The sequence below is a fragment of the Salvelinus fontinalis genome, chromosome 1, assembly GCF_029448725.1.
Source record: "Salvelinus fontinalis isolate EN_2023a chromosome 1, ASM2944872v1, whole genome shotgun sequence".
Taxonomy (NCBI): Eukaryota; Metazoa; Chordata; class Actinopteri; order Salmoniformes; family Salmonidae; genus Salvelinus; species Salvelinus fontinalis.
In genome coordinates this window covers 33319399-33342700 of record NC_074665.1, presented here as the reverse complement: position 1 = coordinate 33342700, position 23302 = coordinate 33319399, and the positions used below count along the sequence as shown (strand labels likewise).

General features: G+C 41.1%; 2 protein-coding genes across 3 annotated transcripts in view; one reads left to right on the top strand and one right to left on the bottom strand.

Annotated features, from left to right (window-relative positions):
- Positions 1-2924: 2924 nt before the first annotated feature.
- LOC129853313 (cytochrome P450 1B1-like) lies at positions 2925-15333 on the top strand. The gene is made up of 3 exons (XM_055919220.1): positions 2925-3049; positions 3207-4227; positions 10718-15333. The coding sequence occupies exons 2-3, from the start codon at positions 3215-3217 to the stop codon at positions 11283-11285; spliced, it is 1581 nt and encodes a 526-aa protein (XP_055775195.1). The 5' UTR covers positions 2925-3049; positions 3207-3214; the 3' UTR covers positions 11286-15333.
- A 5682-nt stretch (positions 15334-21015) lies between these two features.
- The window catches only part of LOC129853303 (regulator of microtubule dynamics protein 2-like), a 58981-nt gene continuing 56694 nt past the window's right edge, over positions 21016-23302 (bottom strand). For both annotated transcript variants that reach the window (XM_055919207.1, XM_055919198.1), the window contains exons 10-11: positions 23088-23168; positions 21016-22970 (exon numbers count right to left, since the gene is read on the bottom strand). In XM_055919207.1, coding sequence (XP_055775182.1) covers positions 22914-22970; positions 23088-23168 — 138 coding nt within the window. In that variant the 3' untranslated portion in view covers positions 21016-22913. The remainder of the gene's footprint in view (positions 22971-23087; positions 23169-23302) is intronic.

Sequence of the window (23302 nt, the reverse complement as noted above, 5' to 3'; positions counted from 1 at the left end):
ATGTGCCTTTAGGTTCCTGTCCGTGTGTAGGCTATTGTACTGGCCTGTGTGGTACAGTATTTCATATGTGTAGCAGTTTGTTGCATCGTATTGCTTAGTTTATAATTTGTGTCAACTTTGAATTCAATCTAAACTACAGATTGTTAGTTCCTCCATTTTGTACTTGACCTTTATAGATTCAGACCCGAAGACATTCAAGCAGCAGTTTGAGCACAAGCATCCCAAGTCTCCAAAGATCCCAGTGCTGGTTTATGTGCAGGCCTAAGTGACCACACACACTCAAATGGATCTACAGCAAGGGTAGGATTCTTCCATCATTCACACACATTTGATATAGTTTAAACCACCATGTTGTTAACAAAATGCGACATGTCTTCAATGCTTAAGCTGTATTGTGTATGGCTCAATTTGTGGAAATCCGTCTGTCCCATCAGCGCCGTATGTGGGGACGCTGTACGAGCTGTCCATCCCAGGACGCCTGTCTGCCCCGTGTGAGAGGCTTGACAAGGAGGAGGCCATAGCTGTATTTTTCTCCCGCTTCAATCATGTGGGTGACTGAAGCTAAGCCTGCTTGATTGAAGCAAGGTGCATGGGTCCCCCTCCGCTCCCACTCCCACTCCCTCCACATCAATCTCTGTAGTTGGTTGCATTTCCTAAAGCCTAAGTAATATACTGATATGATATCACATTTCGATACTTTGTATTTTTTTTTTCAAGCATTCGGACGGGAAATTAGTGTTACAAATTGAGCGAATCAAATCACATTTTATTCGCCACATGCTTCGTAAACAACAGGTGTAGACTAACAGTGAAATGCTTACTTACGGGCCCTTCCCTACAATGCAGAGAGAAAGAAAATAGAGAAATAATAGAAAAGTAATAACACATAATAATACAAGTAATAATAAATACACAATGAGTCACTATAACTTGGCTATATACATGGGGGTATCAGTACTGAGTCAATGTACAGGGCTACGAGGTAATTGAGGTAGATATGTACATATAACTAGGAATAATGTGACTAGGCAACAGGATAGATAAAACAGTAGTAGCAGCGTATGTGATGTGTCAAAAAAAGTTAGTGCAAAAAGGGTCAATGCAGATATTTTGGGTAGCTATTGGTTAACTATTTAACTAACTATTTAGCAGCATTATGGCTTGGGGGTAGAAGCAGTGTCCTGCTGCTGTTGGTTCCAGTATCGGTACTGCTTTCCGTGCGGTAGCAGAGAGAACAATCTATGACTTTAGTGGCTGGAGTCTGGCATTTGTTTGGGCCTTCCTCTGATATCGCCAGGTATAGAGGTCCTGGGTGGCAGGGAGCTCGACCCCGATGATGTACTGGGCCGTACGCACTACCCTCCTATGTAGCGCCTTGCGGTCAGATGCCAAGCAGTTGCAATACCAGGCGATGATGTAGTCAGTCAAGATGCTCTCAATTGTGCCGCTGAGAGAATTTTGCAGAGCTATTGGTGGGGCATACTTTTAGGCTCTGAATGACATGTGGCCCATTGCTTACCTTGTTACCTGGCAACGACCACAGGGGTGTTTCAAAGAGCTGTCAGTCAAGGCGAGCTCATGAATACCCACTCAGCCCATTCTTTCAGGCTTCCTGATAGTTAGAGATGTGAGAAAAAGGTACAATTTCCTTAAATTCTGAGCATTTTAATAGCGTAGAAATATTGAATGATGTTTTGGTCATTCAAAGGCTATTTTTTACACGGGAAATTAGATGACTGTGCGGGATCAACAGTTAAAAAGTTATTGCATGGATGCTTGAAATCCGGTTCTGTTGAAACCCGGTCTCTGTCATGTATTGTAGGCCAATATCATCAGGCCTCAATAAGGGAATAAAACAATGGACTATCAGCTTATAATTATAATGAATAATAATGTATGGTTATTATTCATAATTATTACCATGATCATTTTTGTATAGCCTAAAATATTCATAATTCATAATATAATATAATTATAAATTAATACTGACATATTTTACTTGTTGATAATTGTAGGCTATATTCCTGTATAATAAGAAATAAAACTACAAGAAAAACCCAGTCCTGTCTACAAAAATGTTTTTTTTCTATTCATGAGTATGATCCTCTGTAGCCTATATGTAGGCTAAACACATTAGGACCCTTTTTTTGTTCATAGCATATGAAAAATACATCTTCTTAGATGCATTTGAAACTCGTCCCCTGCATTTAGCTCAACTGCAAATGACACAAATTCGTTTGAAATCCTTAATAAATGACAATATCAGATCATTTGAAAGAATGGATGAGTAGGTCCCTACACCCAAGCTTTATTTGCGTAAATTCAACACAGTTCAAATGAAATATTTCCTCTCTCATTTGCTGCTTGTTAAGATATTGAATGCTATTGAATTTGAATAAACAAAATATTTCATCAGACACTAACTATCATATGATATTTCATTATGGTTGTGGATCATCAATTACATTCAGCAGTGGGACGATTTTTTCTTGAGCGGATTATCGGGGGGCCGGGACATAATTACAAATCATTTGTAGACTGAAATTTGACAGCAAGAATCCCAAAGAGATATCATATTTGACTAAACCATAATCATGTCAAACCTTGCATACATTTGTAAATGTTCACATGTTTCTCTCTCTAGTATGTGTGGGAATCCTTGAGAACAGATTTCCAAAATTAAAATTACTTGAGCTGATTTCCTGGTGTTTATACAGTCTTTTATGTTTAACAATTATTATTATTCTATGTTTTTAATAAAAAATATGTATTTGTTTTAGCTCAGAAAACTTGGGGGGGGGGACAAAGAAAAACCTCCCGCGGGCCAAATTCGCCCCGCCGGCTGCCAGTTGGGGAACACTGGAATTGGTGTGTCGGAGAGACAGACAGAGAGGGAGAGAGTAAGGGTGGGAGGGGAGCTGACAGCTCTACAACAAACCACGAGTCAGACGCTGACGAGCTATGATGCTATTTGACACTTCTGTTTCAGGCTGTTATTTTCTTAGAAGAAGCAACAAATGAACTGCAAGGTGGTGCTTATTCATTCCCGGTATTTGACTCATTACATTTTGTGCCATATTTTGCGCTGTGATAATATGTCCGCTATCCTATATTTGTGTCTCAAAATAATGATTATTGAATTTACATGTATTTTGCCCTATAATCAATTCATTATTTTTATAGAACTAACTTATTGCTTTCTCTAGCCTCCATAATGGACTTGCAAGTTATATTCGAGGAGATGACCCGGCCAATGCCAAGGAGTATAGGCCTACTATTGGCGTCTTTGATTTTTCTCTTTGCCATGCTCATGTGGCGCAGGATCAGGCGGAACTGGGAAGTACACAGCCCGCCTGGACCGTTCGCTTGGCCGGTCATTGGGAACGCAGCAGAGCTTGGCAACACTCCTCACCTCTATTTCTCTCGCATGTCACGGAAATACGGGGATGTCTTTCAAATCAAACTCGGCTGCCGGGACGTTGTGGTACTGAATTGCGACGCAATCAGGCAGGCGCTCATCAAAAAGGGATTTGATTTCGCAGGCAGACCTGACTTTGCCTCGTTTCAATATGTTTCCAATGGCGATGGCATTGCTTTTGGTACATTTAGCGAAGGGTGGAAAGTGCATCGAAAAGTGGCCCAATCTACTGTTCGGATGTTTTCTACCGGCAACATGCACACCAAAAAGGCCTTCGAAAACCATGTTGTCTGCCAAGTAAGGGAGCTGCTCCATATTTTCCTGGTAAAAACTAAAGAGCACCAATATTTCCAGCCGATGACATACTTGGTGGTATCAACCGCTAACGTAATGACCGCCGTGTGCTTTGGAAAGAGGTATTCATACGACGACGCAGAGTTTGCGCAAGTGGTGGGACGAAACTATCAATTCACCCAAACAGTGGGAGCTGGAAGCATCGTGGATGTTATGCCTTGGCTCCAGTATTTTCCCAACCCAATAAAAAACATGTTTGAAAACTTTAAAGAGCTCAACCAGGAGTTCAGTAAATTTATCCTTAATAAAGTTGTCGAGCATCGAAAGACCATTCAGCCAAGCACCATCCGGGACATGACAGATGCTTTCATCATGGCATTGGACCATTCTCAGGACAGCTCACCAAGGGTCTCACCAGGCAAAGATTATGTGGCACCCACTATCGGTGATATTTTTGGAGCAAGCCAAGACACACTATCTACTGCACTCCAGTGGATCATTCTGATACTTGTGAGGTAATACATATTCATTTTGAATCAGCTAAAGTGAAATTAAAGTACTATTTTTCCCATATGACATGTTCTGTTAACAATCGCCTATGTGTAAAATTGAGAAAGCCCTACATGTAAAGTGAATAAATTAAATGCGTAAAGTGGAGAAAGCTATTTTTTACTGGGAAAATTACTTAACCTCCTAGTATGCCACCATCTCACAATCAACACCAACAGCACTTATGCTCTGCTCTTTCATTGTTGGTAGGGTATTGTACTTGCTCTTGAATTCGGCACTTCAGTAGCAGAACTATGATGTTACGTAATAGTATTAAATATCAGAAGCGCCCAGGCAGGTATTGGCAGCCTAAAATGAGGACTCGGCTGTTTTTTCCTAAACTATCGTTTCAGGAAATAACGTATTCTGAACAGTAGAACATGCTGTGTTGCCAGTAGGATTAACAGTAGGCATACTGTAGTTTGTATGCGCAGGAAAAATAAAAGCGTTTACATACCTAGTAATTAATGCAATTGTTCTGAAGCTGATTGAGAACCTTATTAGTGATGAATGTGTTTTGTTTTATTTATATTTTGATGTCTGCATTTTCTGTAATTTAGGGCTCATCTGTAAAAGACACCTTGGTCTCAGTATGACTCCCTGATAAAGTAAAGGTTAAATAAAAAGTAAATAAAAGTGATAATGGCCTCGAAGCCAGTGTTTGTAGGATATATTGGCACGATTTGACTTAGTCTCGGGACTAACAATCGGGCATTATCACTTAATTATACAGGTGGTGGGTCTAATCCTGAATGCTAGTTAAAAGCGCATTCCAGCCGGTGTGTATTCCACAAGTTACCACCACCTAAATATATGACATTAAAATGCATATTTACTCTGTTCCATCTGACTGCGCAATCCACTGTCTCATCAACCCAGCCAAGAAATGAATAAACTTGATCTCAACTATAAAAAGCATCTATATATTATCTCACATTTCTTTTACACTAACATTTAGCTTTCAACAGCGGAGATTTGTATTGATTTGTATTGAAGAGGGAGCACATTTTCTATGCCAGACGAAATCATGCCTCATTAGCTCATTGTTATGGATGTATCCAAATAAATGTCTCTAGAAAACAGTTAAACAAATAAAAATGCAGCTACTTTGCTGTTATTCTGGCTGCACTTTTTGACGTGACTGTAAATTAGCCGTAGTTGGCTAGCTACCCAGCTAGCACAGTGGATCTGGGCCGTTTCGTCCTGAGAGTCGGGGCACTCCGCTGAGAGTCAGACACGGCTGACGTCTGGTGGCCCAAGTCTGGGCCACCTTTGGCAGTATTACCACAGATAGACGAGTAGAACATCTTTGGTATTACTTATGGATAGGATTCCGGGCCGATTCAATCAGTTCCGGCCCCCCGGAAGAGGGCCACAACTGGGCCGATTCCTCATTGCTAGCTGGGTAGAAAGTAAGGGATAAGAACGTTGCCAGCTAGTATGGAAATGGAACATTCAGAACTAACGACTGGGTCGCTTCTATAAATACAGAGCAAATAGACTGAACAACTGGGTCTCTTCTCTGGCAACCGAACCAATAGAACCAGCCGGCTTGGGTAGCAACCCCAGATTAGTGTTGGGACCACATTTCATGGAATGATGAAATGGTATTGTAACGACCCTGGGTTTATAAGCGCGGAAATCGACTCTGCCGCTTGAGCATGCTTTTGCGGCACAGTCGATAGCGCGCCGGACCTCGGGCTAGAAGGTCGAGGGTTCGAGACCTGCTCCCTGCCTGTTTCATTACATTGGTGTCAAACCCGGGGCCTCATACAGTATTTAATGAAAATATGTCAATCATTATCTGAATATGTTGGTACCCCATGTTTAAAAGTGATAATGGCCTAGAAGTTGTCATTGGAGGATATATTGGCACAGCTTGCCGGCTCTTGACATCATCTCTGGCCTAACCATAGCCATGCAAATATATCCTCAAAACACCGGCTTCTCTGCAATTACAGTGCATTCGGAAAGTATTCAGACCTCTTGACTTTTTCCACACTTTGTTACGCTACAGCCTTATTCTAAAATTGATTAAATTGTTTTTTTTTATACACATCAATCTACACACAATACCCCATAATGTCAAAGCAAAACATTGAAAAAAAAAAAACTGAAGTAAGACATTTACAGAAGTATTTAGACCCTTTACCAGGAGTTTGTTGAAACACCTTTGGCAGCGATTACAGTCTCGAGTATTTTGGGGTAGAAATCTACAAGCTTGGCAAATCTGTATTTGTGGAGTTTCTCCCGTTGTGCTGTACAGATCCTCTCAAGTTCTGTCAGTTTGGATGGGGAGCGTCGCTGCACAGCTATTTTCAGGTTTCTCCAGAGATGTTTGATCAGGTTCAAGTCCGGGCTCTGGCTGGGCAATTCAAGGACATTCAGAGACTTGCCCCGAAGCCACTCCTGCGTTGTATTGGCTGTATGCTTAGGGTCATTGTCCTGATGGAAGGTGAACCTTTGCCCCAGTCTGAGGTTCTGAGCGCTCTGGAGCATGTTTTCATCAAGGATCTCTCTGTACTTTGCTCTGTTCATCTTTCCCTCGATCCTGACTAGTCTCCCAGTCCCTGCCGCTGAAAACCATCCCCACAGCATGATGCTGCCACCACCATGCTTCACCGTAGGGATGGTGCCAGGTTTCCTACAGAAGTGACATGGCATTCAGGCCAAAGAGTTAAACCTAGGTTTCATCAGACCAGAGAATGTTGGTTGTTCAAAACTTATTAAATTTAAGTATGATGGATGCCACTGTGTTCTTGGGAGCTTTCAATGCAGCATCATTATTTTGGTAACCTTCCCCAGATCTGTGCCTCGACACAATCCTGTCTTGGAGCTCTACACACGTCTTTCGACCTCGTGACTTGGTTTTTGCTCTGACATGCACTGTCAACTGTGGGACCTTATGTAGACAAGTGTGTGTCTTTCCAAATCATGTCCAATCAATTGAATTTATCACAGGTTGACTCCAATGAAGTTGTAGAAACATCTCAAGGATGATCAATGGAAACGGGATGCACCTGAGCTCAATTTCGAGTCTAATAGCAAAGGGTCTGAATATTTATGTAAATAATGTATTTTTTAAAATTTTGTTTATTGTTTTTGTTAAAAAAAAAAAGGGGGTAGATCAGCTTTAATATTGTGGATAGATTGTAGATTCCATCAATGTAATTGTCTGCTTCATTTCGAATCCCCCATAATAATAAAAAAAAAAAATATATACATATCTTTTTTAAATAGATTTTCCTTTATTTTTTCTCCTAACCCTACCATCCCTCAGCTAATTGGAGTAAACTAATAAACAACAACACTTACGCTTCTACTTCCAGCTTATACATACTAGCTACAGTGGGGCAAAAAAAGTATTTAGTCAGCCACCAATTGTGCAAGTTCTCCCACTTAAAAAGATGAGAGAGGCCTGTAATTTTCATCATAGGTACACTTCAACTATGACAGACAAAATGAGAAAAAAAAATCCAGAAAATCATATTGTAGGATTTTTAATGAATTTAATTGCAAATTATGGTGGAAAATAAGTATTTGGTCAATAACAAAAGTTTATCTCAATACTTTGTTATATACCCTTTGTTGGCAATGACAGAGGTCAAACGTTTTCTGTAAGTCTTCACAAGGTTTTCACACACTGTTGCCTGTATTTTGGCCCATTCCTCCATGCAGATCTCCTCTGGAGCAGTGATGTTCATCAAATCAAGTTTATTTTATATAGCCCTTCGTATATCAGCTAATATCTCGAAGTGCTGTACAGAAACCCAGCCTAAAACCCCAAACAGCAAGCAATGCAGGTGTAGAAGCACGGTGGCTAGGAAAAACTCCCTAGAAAAGCCAAAACCTAGGAAGAAACCTAGAGAGGAACCAGGCTATGAGGGGTGGCCAGTCCTCTTCTGGCTGTGCCGGGTGGAGATTATAACAGAACATGGCCAAGATGTTCAAAATGTTCATAAGTGACAAGCATGGTCAAAATAATAATCAGGAATAAATGTCAGTTGGCAATTCATAGCCGATCATTAAGAGTTGAAAAGAGCAGGTCTGGGACAGGTAGGGGTTCCATAACCGCAGGCAGAACAGTTGAAACTGGAATAGCAGCAAGGCCAGGTGGACTGGGGACAGCAAGGAGTCATCATGCCCGGTAGTCCTGACGTATGGTCCTAGGGCTCAGGTCCTCCGAGAGAGAAAGAAAGAGAGAAGGAGAGAATTAGAGAGAGACAAGATTTTCAAAATGTTCATAAATGACAAGCATGGTCAAATAATAATCAGGAATAAATGTCAGTTGGCTGGGGCTGTTGCTGGCCAACACAAACTTTCAACTCCCTCCAAAGATTTTCTATGGGGTTGAGATTTGGAGACTGGCTAGGCCACTCCAGGACCTTGAAATGCTTCTTACGAAGCCACTCCTTCGTTGCCCGGGCGGTGTGTTTGGAATCATTGTCATGCTGAAAGACCCAGCCACGTTTCATCTTCAATGCCCTTGCTGATGGAAGGAGGCTTTCACTCAAAATCTCACGATACATGGCCCCATTCATTCTTTCCTTTACACAGATCAGTCGTCCTGGTCCCTTTGCAGAAAAACAGCCCCAAAGCATGATGTTTCCACCCCCATGCTTCACAGTAGGTATGGTGTTCTTTGGATGCAACTCAGCATTCTTTGTCCTCCAAACACGACGAGTTGAGTTTTTACCAAAAAGTTCTATTTTGGTTTCATCTGACCATATGACATTCTCACAATCTTCTTCTGGATCATCCACATGCTCTCTAGCAAACTTCAGACGGGCCTGGACATTTACTGGCTTAAGCAGGAGCACACGTCTGGCACTGCAGGATTTGAGTCCCTGGCGGCGTAGTGTGTTACTGATGGTAGGCTTTGTTACTTTGGTCCCAGCTCTCTGCAGGTCATTCACTAGGTCCCCCCGTGTGGTTCTGGGATTTTTGCTCACCGTTCTTGTGATCATTTTGACCCCACGGGGTGAGATCTTGCGTGGAGCCCCAGATCGAGGGAGATTATCAGTGATCTTGTATGTTTTCATTTCCTAATAATTGCTCCCACAGTTGATTTCTTCAAACTAAGCTGCTTACCTATTGCAGATTCAATCTACCCAGCCTGGTGCAGGTCTACAATTTCTTTTCTGGTGTCCTTTGACAGCTCTTTGGTCTTGGCCATAGTGGAGTTTGGAGTGTGACTGTTTTAGGTTGTGGACAGGTGTCTTTTATACTGATAACAAGTTCAAACAGGTGCCATTAATAGAGGTAACGAGTGGAGGACAGAGGAGCCTCTTAAAGAAGAAGTTACAGGTCTGTGAGAGCCAGAAATCTTGCTTGTTTGTAGGTGACCAAATACTTATTTCCCACCATAATTTGCAAATAAATTCATAAAAAATCCTACAATGTGATTTTCTGGATTTTTTTGTCTCATTTTGTCTGTCATAGTTGAAGTGTACCTATGATGAAAATTACAGGCCTCTCTCATCTTTTTAAGTGGGAGAACTTGCACAATTGGTGGCTGACTAAATACTTTTTTGCCCCACTGTATATATATATATATAAATAAATAAAACTCCCCATGGGTTACTGCAGCTATTGTTGCCAGCACTGCCACTACCTGGGTGGAGGTACCCCACCGAATCCCCACCGGCTAGGTACAAGGTCGTCAAGTTTCTCATTAGCAGCTTTGAGAAATTCCTTGTATATTATGCTCACCTATCAGGGGGCTTTGGCTTTTAGGACCCACTCTGCCAGGCAGACCCAGAATCTTGAGGGGTTGGTACTGCTTTAGTGGGTCCATAAAACAGGTAAGGCCTTCTCCTTAATGTATGGGTCGCTCAGTTGGGTTTCTAAGGTATAGGGTTGGGGATCGTTCCATCATGATAGAACAATAAATAACTAAACTATATTTATAATTTATTTTAAAAATGATATCCCATATCTGCACAAAATTGAAAGCTCTCTCTCACAACCCCTGCTTGCAGACACACATGGGCTCTGGTATTTGCACCCATTTCCCTTTTCACTCATTTAACTCCACACTTTTCCAAACACAAAAACACACACCCCACCTTCCATCACAATACACCCACACATACCCACATACTGTGCTTTCTATGTCCTCTGTCTGCTCTGTTTTCATCCCTACCATGTTGATCATGAGAACTTTTTTTTTATTTGCAAAAATTTCAAAAAACCTGTTTTCGCTTTATCATTATGGGGTATTGTTTGTAGATTAATGAGGACATTTTTTATTTATTTAATCCATTTTAGAATAAGGCTGTAATGTAAAAAAATGTGGAAATAACCTGTAACCTGCTGCCCATAGTTACCCACCAAAAATGATTTACCACTACTGTATTGAGAATGCCCTCAGTGTTGAAATAGAGGTTAGCTTCTCAATAGGAAATTATTTAATTACCTGTGATCTGAGTGTTCACCTTTGACCTATTCCTATAGGTTTCCTCATATTCAGCTGCGTCTCCAGGAGGAAGTAGACAAAGTGGTCGACCGGAGCCATCTGCCCATCATCGAGGACCAGTCGCAGTTGCCTTACGTGATGGCCTTCATCTACGAAATGATGCGCTTTACCAGCTTCGTGCCGCTCACCATCCCCCACAGCACCATCACCGACACCACCATCATGGGCTACACCATCCCCAAGGACACAGTGATCTTCATCAACCAGTGGTCCAGCAACCACGACCCCACCAAGTGGACTCACCCGGAGACCTTTGACCCCCTGCGCTTCCTGGATCAGGACGGCTCGCTGAACAAAGACCTGGCCAGCAGCGTGCTCATCTTCTCCTTGGGAAAGCGGCGGTGCATCGGAGAGGAACTGTCAAAGATGCAGCTGTTCCTATTTACAGCATTGCTGGTGCACCAGGCCCACTTTAGTCCCGACCCGGACAAGCCGCCCACTATTGACTACACCTACGGACTGACCCTGAAGCCCAATAACTTCTCCATAGCAGTGAGTCTACGGGACAGCATGGAAGTCCTGGAGAAGGCTAGTCAACAAGTCTGAATGAAATGGATGTCACCAAGGACGGTCCTGGACGTTCTGCTGCCCTAAGTGAGACAAAAATCTGCCACCCCCTTGCTATCCCCGCTAAACCATGTACAGCAGTGGTCAGCAATAGGTTATGCCATGGGCAAAAAGAAGTCTCACCTGAAAGTCGGAGGAACAGAACATAATAGCAGCCCAGTTCATAAGCCTACACTACAAATTAAACACAATTTTTAATACATCTAGTTAGTAGGCTATATAATCAGTTCAATGTCAATAACATAGCTTAATTATGATTTCATTGATAAAATCACCAATGTCTCTATTAAATTCGTGTTTTATATTGTTGTGTGCTTTGATTGGGGAAAAACATCTGTCAATCAAAAGAAAATGTTGGGCTGTAAAAGGAGGATAGTGAAAATATAAGTTTCAGGTAACAAAGGGCAGAGAAATAGGCATTCTTACCTTATTCTTAATGTCAAACAGCTGTTTGCAAATAATTAAATCTTCGACGTCCTTATGAATCTAAGCATGGCACTTTCAAAAGTTACCTTTCCACGTAGCTCTACCTACGCAGAAAAACATCCGCTTCAACTGCTGGCTCCTCCTCCATTGCATAACCCAAGAACAGAAGTGCTTCCCTAAAAGCTGTCTGGGTTTAAACAAACATCTTCTCTTTTCAGGGAGTGAAAATGTCAATTAACAGCGACAGACTTTAGGGACAGAATAGCAACGTCAATTTGTTTGTCTCCTTGAATATTATAGGCTGCAGCTCAGCTTCAGAATGTCATAGAGAGGAATCAATATATCCCGATGTGCATCGGAGTCATGTCTTTCGCGGGTATTTTAAAGCTTGTTTCTACCATAAGGCATCACAGAGTTAAGCATTGTTATAGAACTCTTTATATAATCTGGATACTTTTTATGTATTTATTTCAAAATATAAAGCAAACAAATAGATATCCTTTTTGCCCCTTTCTTTAACAAATGGTATGGGATACCCACACTCAATTTGAGCTCAAACACACCAAGCCATTCCCAGACACTGAGTTATTTAAGGAGTGCATGCGACAGTTATTGGAGGATTTGGCTATACCGACATCTATGCGTAGCATAATTGTGTTTGTCAAACAGGTAGGTCTACCACGTTTTTGAATAGGACGAAATAGGCTCCAATTTATATATGTAAGTCTATGATTAGGGCCATAAAAAATGTTGGTGGGCGCGTGCACATGTGAGGTCCCTTACCGGGTAGAAATGAATTTTACTTTAACCCCTGCATCGGAGAGTTACAATGTTGCAATCACTATGCAGCCAACTGCCTATAGAAGGAAACCGAGTTTCTTACTAATAATATGCCACCTGTTATATCACACATGGCACGACCCCACAGTTGTTACAATTAGAATAAAAATAACACTTTTATTTAACATATCATTTAATTCCACATAGCGCAATGTTCTGGGTGGCCAATATGCGTATCAAGGCCTCTGCAGCACCTGCTGCCAATGGAGTCTCACCGTTAACAGCCTGTAGGGCTTGGGCATTAATAGTTAGCTTGGACACCAGGCTGATCTCCAGCTGGTTCCACCTCTGGAAAATATCTAGGCGCTCATGCGACTTCTCATGCGAGCTGAGGTGGCACAGATTCTTCCAGTCCCTGGTTCCATCCCTGACCAGTGTAGATTTGTACACAGAAAGCTGCATTGTTTTTGCTTGGAATAAACGAGCCATGGTCACGCCACTCTCCCCGTTCGCCATCCACCTATTGTATTGGGCCACCGAAAATATTCGTTGCCCCTCATCTCTTTGGAAATTCCACTCCTTATCCTGATGTGGCCCAGCCTGCACTAACATATCCCATAAATATGTATTTTTTTATATCTGGGAGTCGGATTTAGCAGAAGCAGCACCACTATCATCCGGGACATGGCGCGACAAATCTGAGTTTGGTTCCCAGATAGTAGAGTCTCTGCCGACATTGTTTGGAGGTGCGGCTAGACTGGTGCGACAGTCTGTTGTTGTCCACCCAGAGAGCTGTCATCATCGGTGGAAGTGGATGGCTCGGACTTCTCCGATTCGCCGTCTTCTCTGCTAGAACCAGCGAACGGGGGCTCGTCTGTCTCTGTGAATTTATGGCCTGTCCTTGGAGGCTTGTTGTTCTCCGCACAGGCTGATGGACATTGCTGCATACAGCAAATCTCTTTGGCTTAGAGATTGTGCCTCTTTTCTTATTAGTAAAAACAACAACTATATATTCGCTTCCTGGTAGTTTTTGTCTCTTAGACATGGTAGCAAATCTGGTTGCAAATCTCTATATGGTAGCTTCATTTTTAGCTGAAATCGTTTACACTAGTAGCTAGCTAACGTTAACAAGCTAGGTTAGGCTACTGCCTTAATCACTAATCATCTTCATTACACACAAACATTAAAAAACAATACAATCGTTTAATTGGCAGATTCATTTTAATTAATGTTTCACAATTTGATAACCCCATGTAAAAACATACATATCACCATAGCTACCAAGGATAGTGGGAGTGAACTTCGTGAGAAGCATGAATGGTGTGGAGGTGGGAACTGCAGCAATGGCTATGAGCTGGTGGCTGGGACATCGACGGCGGTGTAGTAGCCGAGCAGGCTCCCCAAATTCACGTGCCGCCATAGGCAACCACCAAATCTTGCCTAATAATGGGAGGGCCGGCCCTGGATGTCACGTTGCTTGCTAAGCAAGTACCCCTTCCTTCGGATTTGCCTCAGACCTAGGCATTGAACCCAAGACTTCTGCCTTGCTAGCACATTTTCCATCCCTTGCGAAGCGTCTTACCAGTCGGCGCTACCGAAATGCCATCTATTCGGCAGCGCAAGTGGGAACACATCCCCATCATCCCCATTTCACACATCCCCATGCACTACATGAACACTCTTTTCATACATCTATATTTTCTTTGTTTTACAGGATAACACGCAAATAACTATGGCTCACATTTTTTAATAGTTTTTAAAAATGAAGTATTGCACAAGTATTGGCATATCCTTTACTGGAACCTGACATAACATAGTGTAACGACCCTGGGTTTATAAGCGCGGAAATCGACGCTGCCGCACGAGCATGCTTTTTGGGCCACAGTCGATAGCTCGCTGGACTTCGGGCTAGAAGGTCGACGGTTCGAGGCCTGCTCCCTGCCTCTTTCATTACATAGGTGTCAGAAGTAGCGTGCAGTGCGGGCAATGGTCTGTTCTTTCACACAGCCTGTTGGCCACTTCATTTACTATATTTTCTGACATACTGACCGGAGTTGATTCAGTCTTTTCACTTGCATCCACCATCTCAAGAAGTACCTTGTGTACCTTTTTATGTCACAAATATAATCTCTAAATAAGGTCAATATGATACATTTTAATTGACATATTTGGCACTAGCCAAAAAAGACAGGGAATTCAAATGAGCAGCCCTTTCCTAAATTTGATATGCATTATGCACTAAAGTTCTACAGCAAACAGCGTATTATACCTGCTACTGCTATTGATATGCATATAGTGTAAAACATTTGAAGTTGAATGAACTTTTAAAAAATCAAGGCAACCAGCTGCAACACAATTATATGATATTAAACAAAAAACACATTTTGGTAGTAATAACTTTGTAGCAATATTAACAAAAATATGTGATTTTGTCCAATGAACAAAATTGATAATCATCAACCAAGGATAGTTCAATTTCTTTCCTCAACTGTGCCATAACTACACTGATTGGATGGACCAAGTAAGTGGTCAGACTTTACTTTGCTTAGGCCTTATACCTGAGTAACTAATTACTAATGTAACTATCTTGTACTTACTAGTACTGACTAACCGGTGTCTGTATGTAGCCTCACTACTTTTATAGCCTCACTACTGTATATAGCCTGTCTTTTTACTGTTGTTTTATTTCTTTACTTACCTATTGTTCACCTAATACCTTTTTTGCACTATTGGTTAGAGCCTGTAAGTAAGCATATCACTGTAAGGTCTACTACACCTGTTGTATTCGGCGCACGTGACAAATAAACTTTGATTTGAAGTACTAGTAGTTACATGTAGTTTTGCAGTACTACGTTATCCTGTTTCCTTTTGAAAAACAGAATTAGCAATAGTAAGTAGGCTACTTGCATACCTGTACTTACATACATATTTAAACGTATTTCCATCACAGCTACACTGGAATAAGGCCATAATAGTTATGTGCTTCTGAATGCTGATTAACTTATATTTAGTTCTAGATCCATACTCTGTTCCAATAGGCAAGGCAAGGGTGCACTGTAACAGAAACCTGTAAATTATACGGAAATGTGTTGTATTATCAACAGTACATTTTTTACTGCAGCATACTGTAAATTATGGTGCATTGTGTGAAAATGTTGTGGGTGGGGAAATAATTGCTGTATTTTGAATGGTACAGTAATTCGACCCCCCAAAATACAGTACTGTACCGTATGTTTGGAACGCCAAAAACATTTTCACCACTAGTGGGCTCCCGAGTGGCGCAGCGGTCTAAGGCACTGCATCTCAGTGCTAGAGGCGTCACTACAGACCCTGGTTTGATTCCAGGCTGTATCACAACCAGTGATTGGGAGTCCCATAGGGCGGCGCACAATTGGCCCAGCGTCGTTAGGGTTTGGGCGGGGTAGGCCGTCATTGTAAATAAGAATTTGTTCTTAACTGACTTGCCGAGTAAAATAAAGGATAAATAAATAAAAAGTAGTGGGTGCATGGTATTGTTGTTTCTTGGGTAGTAACATATTTTGAGGTGTGCCTTGTAAGATGCTATATTTGTTGTACCTATGAGTGAAAATGCTGTACCAACGTAACTCCTATGTGGTTATAGTGCCCCATCAATTTAAAATGTAAAGGGGATAGATTGGAGTGGCAGTAATTCTTAAACTTTAAATGGTTTGGTCCGTTTTGCCCTGTAGTCGCTGCCAGTTTGGAAGCCTTTGTTAAGGCCACTAGAAGTGCAAGTGATATAAAGAACCAAAAAAATTATTAATATGCTGTAATGTTTGTAAAAACGTACCTAGCAACCAACCTGCTTGCACCAATTCCTTGTAATTACAGTAAAATACAAAGTCCTCCCCTCAATGAATTTAATTCATTCATCTATTCATTCAAATTACGGTAGCATTTACTTCTTTTTTTTTACAATATAATACAGTACATTTTCTGGTATTACTGTGTGTCATTACATAGTACTTCCTTTTTTGGTTACTACATGATTCCATATGTGTTATTTCATAGTTTTGATGTTTTTATTATTATTCTACAATGTAGAAAATAGTACAATTAAGAAAAACCCTTGATTGAGTAGGTGTGTCCACATTTTTGACAGGTAGGGGAAGTATTCACACCCCTGAGTTTGTATATTTGGTCTTGTGTTTTAGATTTTTGTCCTGCTGAAAGGTACATTAATCTCCCAGCGGCTGGTGAAAACCAGAGTCCACCAAGCTTAGCTCCATAATTTCTTCTCCTGAAAAACTCCCCAGTCCTTAACGATTACGAGCATACCCATAACATGATGCAGCCAGCACTACACGTGAAAATACAGAGAGTGGTACTCAGTAATGTGTTGCATTGGACTTGCCCCAAACATAACACTTTGTATTCAGGGCAAAAAGTTAATTGCTTTGCCAATTTTTTTGCAGTATACTTTAGTTCCTTGTTGCAAACAGGACGCATGTTTTGGAATATTTTTACTCTGTACAGGCTTCCTTCTTTTCCCTGTCATTTAGGTTAGTATTGGGGAATAACTACAATGTTGATCCATCCTCAGTTTTCTCCTATCACAGCCATTAAGCTCTGTAATTGTTTTAACGTCACCATTGGCCTCTGAAATTCCTGAGCGGTTTCCTTCCTCTCACGCAACTGAGTTCGGAAGGATGCCTGTCTCTTTGTAGTGACTGGGTGTATTGATACATCATCCAAAATGTAAATAATAACTTTGCCATGCTCAAAGGAGTATTCAATGTCTGCTTTCTTTTTACCCATTTCCCAATAGATGCCCTTCTTTGCGAGGCATTGGAAAACCTCTCTGGTCTCTGTGGTTGAATCTGTGTTTGAAATTCACTGCTCGACAGTGGGATGTTACGTATAATTCTCTGTGTGGGGCACAGAGATGAGGTAGTCATTCAAGAATCATCTCTATTATTGCACACAGAGTGAATACATGCAACTTATTATGTGACTCAAGCTAATTTTTACTCCAGAACTTATTTAGGCTTGCCATAACAAAGGGGCTGAATACTTATTGACTCAAGACATTTCAGCTTTTCATTTTTAATTGTGTGTGTGACAAACCAGTGACACAAAATCTAACTTTAATCAATTTTAAACTTTAATACAACAAAATGTGGAAAAAGTTAAAGGGGTGTGAATACTTTGAAGGCACTGTATATCTAACCAGCTCTTTAGTGAGTAGGGGTTCATTCTAACTAAAGAAAAAGTATAGTGTCAGAATAAACATAGAATGCTGATACTGCAGTGTTCAGTGACAACACTTCCATCTCTCAAATTGACTATGGCTGAGATTTCATATTTTTAAATAACACGTTGAATCGTTTCAGGAAATAAAGGTTGTTCTATTTTCTGAAATAGCAGAATTATTATAAATACAGTGTCTGATACTTTGCATGACTTTCTAATTTCAGCAAGAGAAGGTATTGTATTATGGGCACATAACCATGTAATGTTGGAACAAAGGGGAAGTGTTTAGGTGAGTCCTTTCTCTGTGTTATGTTTTATATCGCCCAGAAGATCCTGTACTTGATCAATGAGAGGCTTGCAGCCAGACAGCCAGCTTGGAGTGCGTGACAAATTCTGATAAAGCCAGATGATTGCTGATACGCCATTTCTCATGCTCTCCCCTTCACCGAATAGAAAAGGAGGAGAGTCAAAGAAAAATAGTTGCCTCAGATCTCAGCTAGCGGGAAAGAAAAGTGTAGGAAGACAAGACTCAGGAAACTTGGTACTTGTCCAATAATAGGGTGTTCAGTTTTTTTGGTTAAGACCTTTCAAAACAAACAAACAAGCCATATTGCAACATAAAGCAGAACTATGACTTCATGGTTCAATGCTCTTATCAGTCCTCATCCTGTACACGTGACCAAGTTGGAATATGACTATGAATGGTCGTGTACATGTTGAATGCACTGTAAACATCCTGGTGCAGGCAGACAACATTTGGCATTGAATGTTAACCCTGACATTGTCAGCCTCAGGGTTATTACGACAGCACAATACAGCCTCTCCTACTACTGCCCACATTATTACCCACACAAGTCAGGAGAGAGTAATGAGTGTCCGGCCTTGCATCTGCAAAGGAAAGAAGAAGCCTTATAACTCTGAAAATCCAGGCCACTGCCTGAAATGATCACAAACATCTGTGAGGAGGGTGGGAGTCATACAAACCTAGAGAGCAGGCGGGTTGGGTGTGTGGGGGATGGGGCACAGTATAGAGGTTTAGTGGAATAGAAAAGAGTTCTTTAACATGATAAGTCCACTTCCCCACTACCCACCTCCACTGCAGTAGAACAAGACTGACCATATTTACAGTTTCCAGCCACACCTTGATCTTGAATGGGCTAAAAACATAATAAGACTATCTCCTAACCAGTCATATCCTAACCAGTGATATCCTAACCAGCCACCTTCAGTTAAAATGGCATTGTGGTCATGGGTGACAGTGATTCATATTTGGGGCATTTTATGTCTAAAATGCAAAATAAAATACCACAATTAAAATAAAAACTACAGTAGTCCTGATATGACTTATGAGCAGTGGTGTAAAGTACTTAAGTAAAAATACCTGAAAGTACTACTTAATAAGGTGAAAAATCTGTCGGCGTCACTTAACCTTAACTTACTATGGCTGACCTTGTAAAACAACACATTTCACTGCACCTATCCAGTGTACGTGACAATAAAAAATATATTTTATTTTTATAAATTGCGTTCTATGCAGTCCTACTGCAGAACACAGACAGTGAGACCGACCTGCCCAGCAGCGTAGCAGACTTTGTTTACGTAAGACAATAAGTCGCAATATTTTTTACTTGAGAAATACTGCACCAAACAGCTTAGCTATATGTAAAATGTGTTGTATAGCCCTCATATTTGGCGCAGTGGTCTAGGGCACTGCATCGCAGTGCTAGCTGCGCCACCAGAGTCTCTGGGTTCGCGCCCAGGCTCTGTCGCAGCCGGCCGCAACCGGGAGGTCCGTGGGGCAACGCACAACTGTCATAGCGTCGTCCGGGTTAGGGAGGGTTTGGCCGGTAGGGATATCCTTGTCTCAGTATGTAAAAATGTAATAAAATGTATGCACTCTACTGTAAGTCGCTCTGGATAAGAGCATCTGCTAAATGACTAAAATGTAAAAGTAATATTTAAGTGTTTTACCATATTAATGAAAAACAATTTAACATGCAAAGTTGCATTCGTGACTTTTATTGACTAATGTTCATTTAAAAAATGAGGTCCACTAAACAAAATCCTGATATTCATATAAATGCATTTTGTGCTGTTAGTACAGGAAATGTCGGCTCAACTAGTCAGTGACAACTGTGTTGAATGTAGAGTTTGTGACAGCCACTATGAGTTTATTACAGCCACTATGTCCTGGGCAAAAATTAGTGAAATAAACTAATATCCACAAAACAGTCATACCACTTCCAACCCATGTCTGATCTGGCTGTAAGGGACAATCACAATGCAATAATTCTGTATCACCTTCTATGTAGAGTTCTAACAAGACCCCAGATTGGGACAAACATCAGTTTTCTTCCTGAATTCAAATGGAATTCACCCCAACCGTGGTATGCAGTCACTGATGTTTGTCCCAAGGCTCTCAGGGAAAGGGTGGATGCATCAAAGGAAGGTCACTTCCCCCCCAAACAAGTCAGGTTCCAGGCCAATTGGCACCTCATCTGGGCAGTGAGCTGTCATTTCTCCCTGTTCCAGGTGTCACCTGAACATTTCGTAACCCACAACAGTCCCCAGTCTGTTATTCCATCTGCAGTCTCATCTTCAAGACAAGCATGCAGACACCATGGTCAGAGATAGCGTTATAGCCACTTCTCTGACCCACATCTGGTTACAGCCACAGAATGCAACACTGCGATTAAACACATGAAAATCAACTTTTCAGTCCAATATAAAACTTAGGAAGCATTTGGTCAGAAGTTGCAACAGGATTACTTTCACTGACATGGAATACTGCAGTTCCTTGCTGTGTTGAGGCAAATTCCATTAATTTGGTTCAAATCAGGCTAAACCATCTTTCCCAGGATTTATTTTGAGTTGTTATAATACTGAATAGTGTTTCTTCGGGAGGTTGCTATTTAGAGTGAGTCTGTGCCATGGCAATACCCTAAAACATGACCAGACTAGAGGGAAGTAGGCCTGAATACGATCCAGTGACAAATTCCAAATGGCTCTGGCACAAACTGTACAGTCTGCACAAAAAGGGGAAGGGGAGGGGGCCTTACAAAAAAAAACTTTACCTATGATAGTCAGGTCAGAACTTGCTAACATACCTTGCTTTTCCATGGCATTTGTACTGAGAGAAGGGTAAATATTCGGTTGATAATATAATTAAAATATCCCCATTACATATTAATAAAGTACAAATAGTTGTGTGCATGAATTGCAGCAACATGATCTCTCACACAAGCATGAACATAAACAGTAGGCACATACTCAGAACTTGGGGCACATATCAAGATTGCACATATTTATTGACTAATGGCAGACTCAAATACCATTGACCAGTGGTGTCTATATAATGTTTTATGTATTTCATTTACAAGATAATTTACTTCACTGCAATGTGCACCACCCTAGATAAAACTAAAGCATTCATTCATATTGCTGGATTATAGAAAAACGTGTTAAGCAAAAACAAGTTTCATTCTTGTAGTTCACCTGTTGGATAAAGTACGCACCAGTTAATGGTTTCCAGAAGACTAAATTATACTTAAGAGAACATAATAAAGAACCACAGATTCTTATAGCCCATGCTTTCCCCCCAGTAATCCCAAAAAGAAACCATACAAATGAAAAATACTAAAACTATTAAAATCCATCTCACCATTTGCTTTTTTTTAACCCAAAAAAATAATAATAAAACGGCATTCAAAATTCAGGAAAACCTATCGACTACGATATAAAATCTCGGACATGCACATTGCCCATGGACTATTAGGCTACAGGATCTAATCTCAAATCACATTCTACGCTCAAAAATATCCTCTAGCTAGCTGGAATGTGATGAGCAACACCCCGACCTTGTATGAACGTGAAGACCCAAGGAGCCGTCTAGGGGTCCCGTTTCCTTCCCTATCAACTCCATCATCTTAAAACAATGTGACCATGATCTCTGTCCATGCACAGGCAGTGACAGGAACACAAGACCTGGTAACGTACAGTAGCCACTCAATGCAGGTCAAATAATACCAAGCTTGAGTCTGCAATGACACCCCGTTCCTTATTTAGTGCACTACATCTGACCAGAGCTTCTATTCCCTATTTAGTGACCTAGGGCTTTGGTAAAATGTAGTGTACCTTATAAGGAATAGGGTGCCGTATAGTTACATTACAATCAGGGGGTAAAAGGGACAAAATGTCACTCGGTAGTCACAGTGCGACAGAGAGCTGTGTTTGGTTTGCACCTTTGTTTAAAACGGTTTTGTTATTGCCACTTGAATGCACTGCTAGAGACAAAACAAAAACAGAACATGGCGGGAGGGAGGGACCAACAAGTTCTGTGGATCACTTTCACAAAACCATAAAGGTCTTTATTGTTGAGGAATTTGTGTCAGAATCTCCTTAAAACACACTTGTGTGTGTGCAGTTCTTAGGCTAGGCCAGGGTTCCCCCAACTGGCCCACGGGCTGAATTTGGTCCGTGGGTGGTTTTATTTTGACCCCCAAGTTTTCTGAGCAAAAATGAATACATGTTTTTATTTTTGTGAATTTTCATTGTTGGACATAAGACTAAATACACCGGGAAATCAGCTTCAAGTGATCTTAATTTAGAAAATATGTTCCCAAGTATTCCCATGCATAATAGAGATACATGTGATTGTATACAAATATAAGGAAGGTTTGAAATTATTATATTTTTGTTATGGATATATCTGTTTGGGTTGACACAGGTGATCACACATATTGGAACCAACTTAAGTATAATTATTAAAATCTTCATAAAATGTATTTTCTAGCTACAGTATTGCCTGGTCCCCTACACTTAATTGCTGACTGTATTGATGCGAGGTGATAGATCATGTATATCCCATTGGGACCAACACCATTGATTGACTTAGGTCCAACTGTCCCTTTTACCACAATCTCTTCAGCGAACAGATGTCAAAGCACTATGCATTCATAAGACATCATGATATGTCTGTGATAAGTTTGTTCCCCAGAACACTGTTCCCTAGTATGCACAGCCAATCCAGTCATCTCCAATCCCAGAGAGCACTAGCACGAAGAAGATACTGTCCCAACAGTAATCAAGGAAGAAATAGATTGGCTTCCCCCCTTCATAGTGTCTTTTCCAGTGAGGAGGATCCTGGGTTCCTCCCTAGCAAGAGGATGGAGCCATTCCACAATGTCCTCAATTAACACCTAGAGCAGAGAAAAGGGTGTCCAGCTCCTTCTGTGCCTCCTCATCCTTGATGGGGGGGGGGGAAAAAGAGAAATTCATCTATTTTTGTAACCACAACAATTACAAATGTGAGAAAACTAAGACTTTAAAGCACAAGCCAGTGACACTACAGTCAGTACCCACCTCTTTGGAAATGGTTTCCATTTTAGTAGCAGCATCACACATCTTTCTGGCCTGACTTTTTTGCCCCAGGTCTCTGTAGCACTGACCAATCAAAATCACATTCCTCATCATAATCAACAACATCACTGGTGCACATAAATAGCCATTCGATTACGGGATATAGATTATTATAAACTGCTTGGTTCGAGCCCTGAATGCTGATTCGCTGACAGCCG